The 11,358-nt window shown below is 46.2% G+C and overlaps 1 protein-coding gene across 2 annotated transcripts in view; it reads right to left on the reverse strand.

Moving 5' to 3' along the window:
• Crebbp (CREB binding protein) overlaps positions 1-10,553 on the reverse strand; it is a 132,478-nt gene extending 121,925 nt beyond the window's left edge. The window contains exon 1 of one of the 2 annotated variants that reach the window (XM_050128667.1): positions 10,259-10,553. In XM_050128667.1, coding sequence (XP_049984624.1) covers positions 10,259-10,343 — 85 coding nt within the window. In that variant the 5' untranslated portion in view covers positions 10,344-10,553. The remainder of the gene's footprint in view (positions 1-10,258) is intronic. The other variant, XM_050128581.1, reaches the window with a different exon arrangement.
• Between the last annotated feature and the right edge of the window lie 805 nt (positions 10,554-11,358).

An 11,358-nucleotide genomic window follows, 5' to 3' on the forward strand; every position in this document is an offset into this window, starting at 1 on the left:
AAAATGCATCCTAAGTGAGGTAAGCCAAGCCCAGAAAGACAAATATGATAGGTATTCACGTATATGTGGATATTAACCATTAAGTTAATGATAGCTAAGCTACAATCCAACTACAGAGGTTAGGTAGAGTAAGAGACTAGAGGGGACAATATATCTTCCTAGGGAAATTAAATAGAATAGATGGTTATGAATGAATGGAGGAAGGAGAGCTGGAAAGGGAGAATCAAGTGAAAAAGAGGAGGGAAGGAGATGAGGGAGAAAACTAAAATTAAAAACCATCTGAGAGTAGTATGAAAACCTAACACAATAGAGGCTTCCATATACATATATACACACACATATACATATATACACACACACGGTGGAGGAAGGTCATTGGTTAATTATAATAAACCAACTGCTTGGCCTCATAGCTTAGAACATAGGTGGGTGGAATAAACAGAATAGGATGCTGGGCGGAAGAGGAAGTGAGGTCAGACTCTGCTCTGCTCCTGGACAGACCTGACAGCTCTGCTCTCTGGAGCAGAGACGCCATGCTCAGCTCTCCCAGGCAACTCCAACCCAGGATGGACATAGGCTAGAATCTTCCCGGTAAGCACACCTTGGGGTGCTTACACACATCATTAGAAATGGGCTAGTCCAGGTGCGAGAATTAGCCTGTAAGGGCTAGAGTTCATGGGCCAAGCAGTTCTTAAATGAATACAGTTTGTGTGTTATTTCGGGCATGAGCTAGCCAAGCGGCCAGGGTGTTGGGGACGCAGCCCCGCCGCTCCTATTTCAACACACACACACACACACACACACACACACACACACACACATATATATATATATAATCTGAATGAAATAATAGAGGAGAGAGAACCCCAACTGGACAGCTGTTACCAAATGAAGCTTCCAGTACCAGGAATGGGTTATATATCTAAATGAGTTATTGGCCAAAAGAGTCCCACGGGAAACCCCAAACAACCCCAGGCCAAGACTATAGGATGTTCTCTACAGACTGACAGCAAGGTTCTATTGCTAAAAATAACACTTAGATGACTCACTAAACATGGAGAAGTTGAGCTGGTGCTACACAGAGCCTTCACTCCTATATGCTAGTGTCTTTGGCACAGGAAGGTACTCTACATGCTACCAAAGGAGAAATGTAAACACAACCCAGCCATAACCCTCTGCTCTACAATGGTGTACTGACTGAAGGGTACACTAGTGCAATGGTGGCATTAAACTTGTGGGAGCCACCAACCAATACCTGATTTGACTTAAGGTTCACTCCACAAGATAAAACCCATATCTGACACTACTTGGGTGACCAAGAACCTGAGACTAGACAGCCCAGAGACCTAGGGTAAAAAACAAATACTACTGTTCTACTAAAAGAATATAGCAATGAAAAGATTCCTAAGGCCATTGTGCTATACTCAGATCAGTGCCTAGCTCAGTCATCAGTGAAGCTTCAGCCCACAGCAAGTGGGAACAACAGAGACCTGAAGGCAGGCAATATGCCCTAAAAGGGATTATCTCCATCAAATACCTCCCCTCAGGGCTCAGAGAACTCTGTCAAAAAGGTGACATAAAGAGTGTAAGATGGGGGGGGGGGGGGTAGAAGAGTGTAAGATCCAGAAGGGATGGAGGACACCACAGAAACAAGGACCTCTAAATAAACAGTATCAATGCACATATGAACTCATAAAGACTGCGGCAACATGCACAGGGTCTGCACCAGTCTTTGGATATATATTATGCCTTCCAGTTTGGTGCGTTCATGGCAATCCTGAGTGCGCAAACCAGAGAGTCTGTGTGTTTCTCCTGCCTTTTCATGAGCTCTTTTCCTTTTGTTTTGTCTTACTCTGACATGTTAGTGTTTGTTTTATGTTACCTTATTTTATTTTATATTTTACCCCTTAGAAGCCTATTTGTTTTCTAATGAGACAGAAAAGGGATGGGTACAGATGACAGGGAGGTAGAAGGGACTGAGAGGAGTAGAGGTAAGGGAAGCTGTGATTAGGATATGTTATGTGAGAAAAAATAACTATTTTCAATAAGGGGGGAGGGAGTGGGTAAAGATGGGGCCAGATGTTGTAGTACACACCTTTAATCCCAGCACTTGGGAGGCAGGCTCTGCCCTGGCTATATAGCAAATTCTAGGACAACCAGGGCTAAGTAGAGACCCTGTCTCCAAACAAAAACAGCAACAGAAATGAGTGGACAGTGAAAATATAAGTACTAAAATCAGATCACATAAGAGGGCAGAGGGCATGCCCAGGAGTATGAAGGTTTCTGAGAGACATCTGGAAACAACCAAAAGAGGAGTTAACAAGAGCTGTATGTACTGTGATACCCAGGAAGAAAAGATTTTCAGGGCCAGGGTCCTATTTCTAGCCCTAAAGACTGGGAAACAGGTGGGCTTTCCCATCTGACTGGTTAGCACTATGGTATAGCAGGAAAGTCCAGGGAGGCAACAGAGTTGGGAAGACCACCTAACCACAGGCCCACCTCAACTCCCTGGGATTCTACATACTGAAATGTTCAGAACAATCTCTTTGGGTTGCTTCTTGGGTTATTTTCACACTTAACTGTATTTTATATTCTTTTCTTAGTTTTATTTCAGAGTTGTGTGAACATTTCTAAGCCTCTGAAAGGTACCAACCAAAATCTCTGTACAGTGTTAATGCCTAAAAGACATTTCAGATTGAATTTTAAGATACACAATAGTAAGAAAGAGAATCACATATTTGAGACTTAAGAAGTCCATGAACTACATTTCAAAGTTATCAAGAGTTTACAGAACACGTAAATTTTTGTAATTTAAAGAAGAGGCTGGAGAGAAGGCTTAGTAGTTAAGAGAACTGGCTGTTCTCCCAAAGGACCTGGGCTCGATTCCCAGCATCCAAAGGGCAACTCACAACCATTACAGGGGCTTTGATGCCTTCTTCTGGCATCTGAGGGCACTGCATAAACATGGTGCACAGACACACATGCCGGCAAAACACATAAAATAAATGAATAGATCCTATTTGTAAAAAAAAAAAAAAAAAATCAATAGTGCTGATTACAGAATTCCTTGTTTTATATCCATGAGGGTACACCATAGCCCTACTACACATGGGTTTCTGTGGTAACATGTGCACAGCTACTGCTGTTTTCAGCAATTAACAGGGTCTGATCAGATTAGCATTCCCAGGAAGTCCTCAGAGGACAAACCACAACCACTTGCCCTGGTAGCTATACTGCCAGCTCTTATTCATTGAGCATTTTCTACAAGCCAGGTACTTCCCGGACATCACCTCAGATAATACTGTAATAATATAATAATCATCCCATTTTACAGATGAAAAAACTGATGTAGACAGTTGAAACCTAGCCAAAGCTCACCAACTAGGTTATCAATGGTGAAAACATCAGAATTAAGAAAGGGGGATGCCAGGTGGTGGTGGTGCATGCCTTTAATCCCAGCACTCAGGAGGCAGAGTCAGGCAAATCTCTCTGAGTTTGAGGCCAGACTGGTAAACAGAATGAGTTCCAGGACAGGCTCCAAAGCTACAGAGAAACCCTGTCTTGAAAAACCAAAAAAGAAGGAAGGGAGGGAGGGAGGGAGGGAGGGAGGAAAAAAAAGGGGGGGCAAGCCAGGCAGTGGTGATGCACCCCTTTGATCCCAGCACACAGGAAGCAGAGGCAGGTGGATCTGTTAGTTCAAGGCTAGCCTGGTCTACAGAGTTTCCAGGACAGAGTTCCAGGTCTACAGAATTTAGAACAACCAGGGCTACAAAGAGAAACACTGTCTTAAACAAATAAGCAAACAAACAAAAACAGGACACATATATACACACACACAAAGAGTAGTGGCAAAGTGTTAAAAGTAAAGTCTTAGGAGAAAACTAAGCATTTTCAAGGACAAAATCTGTATATTTGCTCACTTTTTGTCTCCAATATCTCCTAAGTACCTACTGGGCAAGTAAGCCTCCTGCTGTGCTCAATGCCAGTGCAGCAATTGTACCAAGTCTATACCAGCTAAAAGCACCGCTCAGCAACTAGTTTCACAAAAAATACCTAAGGTGATAAAGTAGCAGAGAAAAGAATGCTGCGGGCTACTAGGGTCAGCAAGAAGTAAAACAGCCAGCAGAAGATCAAAGCCACCTTACATGGCTTTGTTAAATTTATCTGATTTTAAGTACAGTATATAAAACTATTACAGAAAAAAAAAAAAAAAACGTAAGCGAGCACCTCCTACTGTGAAGTGCTGACCCCACCCTAGCTACTGGTCACTGGGCAGGCCAGGTACACCAGTCTCAGAAAACTTGGGCTACTGTTGTACCCCACTGGAAACAGACACAGTAGGCCAATATTCCCAAATGGGTGCTTAGACCATGAGTCCCATACCACTCAAATCAAGCTGTGGCTAAAGAGAAAATTCTTTGGATGCCAATTGTTACATTGAAGTTTAAGAGGAGACAGCCATATCCATATACTGTCTATGGCTGAGTCTTTACCAAAATAACCAAGGCAAATGGTTAGAACAAGAGACCAGATGTCCCACAGAGCCAGAAGTATGTCCTCTCTGGCCTTTTATGAAGTTGTTTACTGATCTAAGCATTGCATGGGGGGGGGGGGGTTCCTGGTGCTAATGAGCTGTGGGAATGGTGCAAAGTTCAGTCCTAATCGTTAAAGATCCATAGTGCCCAAGAACACATGCTCTGAGGCTGACACCAAAATTCCTTGACTAAAACTAACCCTACTGGAGCACAAAACTTTGTTTAAATAATAATAATAACAACAACAATATTGGTTTTTCAAGACAGGGTTTCTCTGTGTGGCTTTGAAGCCTGTTCCAGAGCTCACTCTGTAGACCAGGCTGGTCTCAAACTCAGAGAGATCCACCTGCCTCTGTCTCCTAAGAGCTGGGATTAAAGGTGTGCGCCACCACCACCTGGCCTTAAAAAAATTATACTTTATGTATTATGAGCATTTGCCTGCATGCTCATATGTATACCATGTGTGTACCTAGTGCCCACAAAGGCCAGAAGAGTGACAGATCTCCTGGAACTAGTCACAGACGACTGAGACCCCATGCAATCTCTTGAAATACACACCAAGTGCTGATTTAAGTAAGATAAAGAGGTGACACCCACGCTAATGTAACCCCAAGAACTAAACTAGCAAGCTTTCCTAATCTTTACAAGCCCACACTAAGAAAGCTAAGGAAGGCAGGTAGTTAACCCACTATTTTGTTTTCAAACACTAAAGAAAAAGATCATCATTTCTTTGCACAGCCCTAAGTAATGGGGTACTCTGAGAGCCAACCACAGCGGCAGAAGTAAAACTACTACTAGCTTACAACCTAGGACCAATTCTCAACAGCAGAAATCAGCCTTGTTCCTTTATAAGCCATTTTCAATTATTTTTAAGGGTTACCGAATCAAGTGGGGTACAATAGAGCATATCTGTAATCCCAGCAACTAAGGAGGTGGCATAAGCATCAGGAATTCATGGCCAGTATGAACCACATGAAATCCTGTCTCAAGAAAATAAAAAATAAGAGCAATTATAGAACCCCGACCTTTCACCACTATGGCAGCACTGGTGTGCTTCACATTTACACCATCTCTTCTGAAGAGCTACCAGTGCAGCCCTTCACACCCCGAAAAGGTCCCTACTTTCATGGCAAGATAAAAATCAAAAGTCTTACCTTTATGGTCAAGACAATAAGGTAAAATAAGAACCATTTCTCAATCATGCCCTAAAGTAAACAAGAATGTGCGCCCATCGTTAGATGGGGTAAATAACACCAGAAGCAGAGGAAAACAAGGCCCGGCACACTCCATGCTATAAACCCTACACCCCACCTCCAAACATTATAAATTTTCTGAAAAGGATGGCTTGAGTGTGTTGGGGGGCGGGGGGGGNGGGGGGGGGGGGGGGGGGGAGGGAGGGAGGGAGGGAGGGAGGGAGGGGAGAGAAAAAGAGAAACAGTGACAGAGAGGCTGAAACCTGCTTTGTAGCACAAGCTTGCCCAAAACTCATGTTGTCTAGGCTAGCCCCCTCCTGCTGTAGCCTCCGGAGTGCTGGAATTACAGGTGTGTGCCATAGGCCTCCACAGGTCTTTAACTCACAAGCTCAAGTGAATGCTGCTGAAACTTGGCAAATATCACTATCCCATGAGTTAAGCAAATTCTCTCTCTCTTTTTAAATTTTATGTGGGTAGTTGTTTTCCCTGCATGTATGTCTGTGCAACATGAGTGTGCAGTGTCTGTAGAGTTCAGATCCCCCAGAACTGGAGTTACAGGGAGTTATGAGCTACCAAGTGGGTGCCTGGAATTGAATCAGGGACCTCTGGAGAAGCAACCAGTGCTATTTTAACCACTAAGCCATCTTTCTAGTCCCCAAGTCAAGTAACTTCTTTAGAGGAACAAACTTATAAAAATGCCTAGAATGACCATTTTTTAAAAAAATACTATTTTATATTTAGTGTGTGTATACATGGGCATGTATATGTCATGATCCATGGATGAAGGTCAGAACTTGCAGGAGTCAGTTTCTCTCCTTCCACTGTGAAGGACTGGGATCAAACTTAAGTTCAGAGGCTTGGTGGCAAGGGCCTTTACATGCTGAGCCATCTGACCCAATCTAGATCCCACTTAAGTTATGGGTTCTCATTTAGAAAACAGCAGTAAATGTTTCTTCTCTTCATATGCTGCCAAGATGGCTTGGAGGAAAGCACTGTCTGATACAGAAAGAGCTGCACACAATGAAGAGTGCCATTTAGCAGTACAAGATGTTGGTGGCAGATCATAGTCGCCACAAGCTCTCTTTAAATACACTTCTCTACTGCACTGACAGATTCACAGCCACTTAAGAAGGCGGAGACAAAAGAAGGTTCACTGGAGTCTAAGAGTTGAGGGATGCCCTAAACAACATAATGAGACTATGCCTCTTGGAAAATTAACTTTCTGTTAGTGATCACAGAGCATTCCTATAATCCCAGAAACATTCAGGAGACTGAGGCAGGAGAATCACAGGTCTGAGGCAATTTGATGCTATTCTTAAACACATCACCTTTCTCAAAGTAAAAAGAAAGAGAAAAAGTTATTTTTTAAGACACAGGTATAAAATACAACCATGATGGTTTGTGGCATAACATCTGTGTTTGATTTTTCAAAAGACAAATTTAAAACTTTTTACAAAGTGTGTGTGTGTGTTTGTGTTGAGAGAGAGGGAGATGGGGATGAGTGGTACATGCCATGGCACACTTGAAGATCAGAGGACAGCTCTGTGGACTCAGTTCTCTCCTTCCACTTTTATATGGATTCTGGGGATTGAATCCAGATCACCAGGTTTACATGGCAAGTACCTCTCTTTACCCACTGAGCCATCTTGCTGGCCCTAATACCTCTTAAAGGGCTTGTTACACACAAATTTTGCCATAAAGTTGCCCAAATCACTAAGTGTGGTGATATATGCCTATAATACTAGTACTGGGAAGGCTGAGGCAAGAGGATCCAGTTCTTAGCCAGCTTTGGGTACAAAGCAAATTCTAAGCCACACTAAACTAACCAGCAATACTCTGTCTTAAAACAAACACTTTCATAAATGTTTTTTTTTAAAAAGTCTACTACCTGACTGAATATTTATTTCTCCTACCACTAACTATATATTGGTAGCTCTTACAAAGTGCTGAACATAGATCTTACAACATAGAACAAGAAAACAGTACTGTGCCAACATCTGCTATCATCTGAGTCTATGCCACTTCAGAACTGCCTAGATGGTAGGGTGGTAGTTTCTCCTTCCTCTTGCTATCCTCCTCCAGGCACCTTCCCTCTTCCTCTACATGCTTTCCCCATCTTAAGTGACAAAGGCGGACATCACTCAGATGCCACCTGGTCCCTAGTGAAGTGGTTTATTATGCATACATGGACACTCCCTTTGGTGAACTCCAAGTACTCTATAGGCTTGGTAGGCTCCTCAACATCAAGGGTACTCTCTTCTCCCACTACCATCCCTAGAAACACACCTATGCACTTGATGACTTCACAAGACAGTTCCCAAAGACGTGGCCTGTGTCACAACAGTTCAAGTAGCTGCTGTTTCTCAGGGTCTAAGGTTCTCTGTTCTTTCTCCTTCTTCCATCAACTCCCTCAAATCTGATCTTATGCTCAGAACACATATCTTAACCACCCTAGCCCGATTTTCTCTTGGAACCTTGAGAATGAACCCCTCACTAAAACAATACTGAATTTCTCAGTAATGTTATCTTTCCATCTCTATCCCAGCCATCACTCCATTAAATATATTTAATGTAAATATTTCAGCCATTTGTTTAATTTACATCTTTAAGATCTGTCTATCTTCTGGATCTTAGACTAATAGTTATTCTTGACAAGATTTCACTTCCTTAGGAGCCCACCCTAACACACCCTTTCAGTACAACGTAATGGTGCATTTCATGTCACCAAACACTCAACTTAAACACAACTGTCATCTTTATCCTTTTGATCATTTAAGTCAGAATCTTAGAAACTACCTCTGTTTCATACATTTGGAAATAAATGTTACGGTGCTCTCCTGCTTTTCCTGGATAGAAACTGGAAAGGGAAGGGGACAAAGTGGTTAATTTCAGAAAATCATTTGTGATAAGCTCTGCTCTGATTAGCAGAACATTAAGTAAATATCTAACCATTGAGTAACAGAAGTTACGACAAGAAAAGCCATCTTTTGGACTCCAACTTGTAAATAGCTGGATGTGTACAACACTCTAAATCTTTTTGTGGGCCTACTGTAATTTGCCCCCACTTTTAAGGAAAAAAAATCTACAATAACCTCACTCAATAACAGCAAAGCTGAAAAGTCTTCAAGTTACCAGTGTCAGACGACAAGTTTCAGGACTAAACTTGCCTGGTCTGATCTATAGTTCACATGATTACAGTCTTCTGGCTGAAACATGGCAAGATTACCAAAATAGGGGAGCTCTATTCTGCAGAAGGGCATTTAAACCACTGTTTCCACATTTCTCACGCCAATAAGTAGATTTTTATGGAAATAAACGTCAAACTCAGTATGTCATTTAAAATGAAAAGTACCATTAGTGATTTCTCTCCCCGACAATCAATTATTCCTTCCCACTATTGAACAAATTTTAAGTAAACAAAAATCTCCTGAAAAATGATGGGGGAGGAAAACACTCACCTCTGGTTTCTACATTAACTAATATTACACGTCTCCTTTCGTGATTGGATTCCAGGAACCGTATTCAAACTGAAGCCACAAATCTAGGTTTTGTTTCAACAGCAGAAATATTTTTTAATACACTTGGTAAAGTCACAAAGACTTCCACAACTTGAACAGCTGTGTCTAGCACCAATCTGCAGGCAGCAATGTAATTTGATTTGGACCCATTCATCAGAAACTCATTTTCAGATGCCGCTACTACAAACCGTACTGGAGGAACGCTAGCTGCGGCGAGCCGGCATTGTTCGCAGCAGCGCCGAAGTTTTTATTGCAGAGGACAGCTTAAAAGAGGAAATACAAATAACTGGTAATGCTACCAGAGAGCTGTCCAGAAGTGTGAATTACCAACGAACACAAAACTGCGCATATGATCACCTAAGAAAGTTTGCAGGGAAAACTATTTAGTGGGGGAGGAGGGGATTCAGCTTTTTATTTCTGAAAACATGAAAGCCCTACAGTCCTTCATTTTTTTAATTTTACATCTCCACGGTAAAACCAGCTCAAACTCATAGGAAGAGTGGAGTCCAAACGGACTTTAAAAGCCTGCTAGCTTCTTTTTAAGGTTACGTATGTAAATGAAAAACACCACAGCAACTTTGATGACATCTTGCAAATCAAGTTTGGGGTTTTGAAAAAAATGACTAGGTGATCAAAAAAGGAATGAAAGAATCAAGAGTTTCAAAATAACCACTAAGCGTTTTCCAAAGCAACACATTCCAAGAAACTTCTCAGTCGCAACTCATAAGCCGGTGGCAGCTGTGTCCGCGACTGCAGCGCCTTGAGTGGGGGGTCCGATCCCGAAAGCCCTAATTACTTCTCGGAAGCATTCTCTCCCTCCAAACCTCCAAGGTCCCCTCCGCTGTCATCCCGGCCGGCCACGCGTGCGAACACCCGGCCGCGCCCCCGCTTCACTTTTCCTCCCCGGCCGGGAAGCACAGCCCAGGGCTTGGGACAGAACCTCCCGCCACTGCGACCCCCCAGCTCCCTCCCCGCCACGGACGCTTGACAGCGCGCCTGGCCCTAGCCTCACCTGTGCTGTCATTCGCGGAGAAGCCCGGGGAGCTGAGTTTGGCTCTTTTGGGGTTGGGCGGTCCGTCCAGCAAGTTCTCGGCCATCTTCACCTGCTCGCGGAAACAGCCCTAAGCGCGGGCGGAGCGACGCGGCCCGGACGGGGGTCGGGCCGGCGGCTGCGAGCAGGCGAGCCAGCGAGGAGCGAGCGCAGGAGCGCGGGCCGGGCCGCGGAGGGCGCAGGCCGGGTGGGGGAGGCGGCGGCCAAATCTCAGCCTCAGCAACAGCGCCCCGCAGCGCTCACCGCCCGCCCCCGGCCGCCGCCGCCGCCGGCCGCGGCCCCCTCATCCCCTGCCCGCCTCCCGAGCGCGACACTCCGCGGCCCGGGCACCTCAGCGGCCCGGCCGCCTCCGCGGGCCCGGCTGGCAGCGACGGCGCCCGGCCCCGCGGCTCAGGCGGCGCCGGGGAACATGGTGGTGCCGCCGCCGCCGCCTCGCCGCCCCCCCCGCGCGCCCCACTTAATGAATTCGCCCGCGGCCGGACGACCGGGAGACTTCGGGCTCCGCCGCCCGCCCGCGGCCCGCCGCCGCCGTGAGGAAAAACAATGCGCCGAGCGGAGCCGCCGCCGCGCCGCGGCCCCCCCACCCCGTGCCGCCGCCGCCGCGGCCGCCGCCGCCGCCGCCGCCGGGCTCCGGGAGGCCGAGCCGAGAGGCGAGCGGGGCCGCCGGGGCGGGAGCCGAGGGCCGGGCGGAGCGGGCCGGCCAGGCGGAGCGGGGTGCGCGGGCGGTTGTGGGGCCCGGGACCGGCGGGGCCGAGTAGATCGCGCTCGAAGCCCCGGTCGGGTCCGCGACAAGATGGCGGCTGTTGATTCCTCAATTAAAAAAAAAAGAAAGTTTTTTTTCTTCTCTTTCCAGAGCCTGAACGGGGAGGGGGAGGGGGCGGGGCACGCCTGTACGTCACCCCCCGCGGCGTCACCACGCACGGCCCCCGCCCCGCCCCCTCCACCTGCGCCGACCGCGGCGGAAAGAGCCGAGCGCGCTCGGGTGGAAGGGTCGAAGGCGCGGCGGCCGTGCGTGAGGCGGAGGGCTGCGGCGCTGGGCCGGGCCTGCGGGACGTGGGGGG

This window comes from Alexandromys fortis, unplaced genomic scaffold, assembly GCF_014885135.2.
Source record: "Alexandromys fortis isolate MF-2015 unplaced genomic scaffold, M_Fortis_MF-2015_v1.1 scaffold_29, whole genome shotgun sequence".
Lineage (NCBI taxonomy): Eukaryota > Metazoa > Chordata > Mammalia > Rodentia > Cricetidae > Alexandromys > Alexandromys fortis.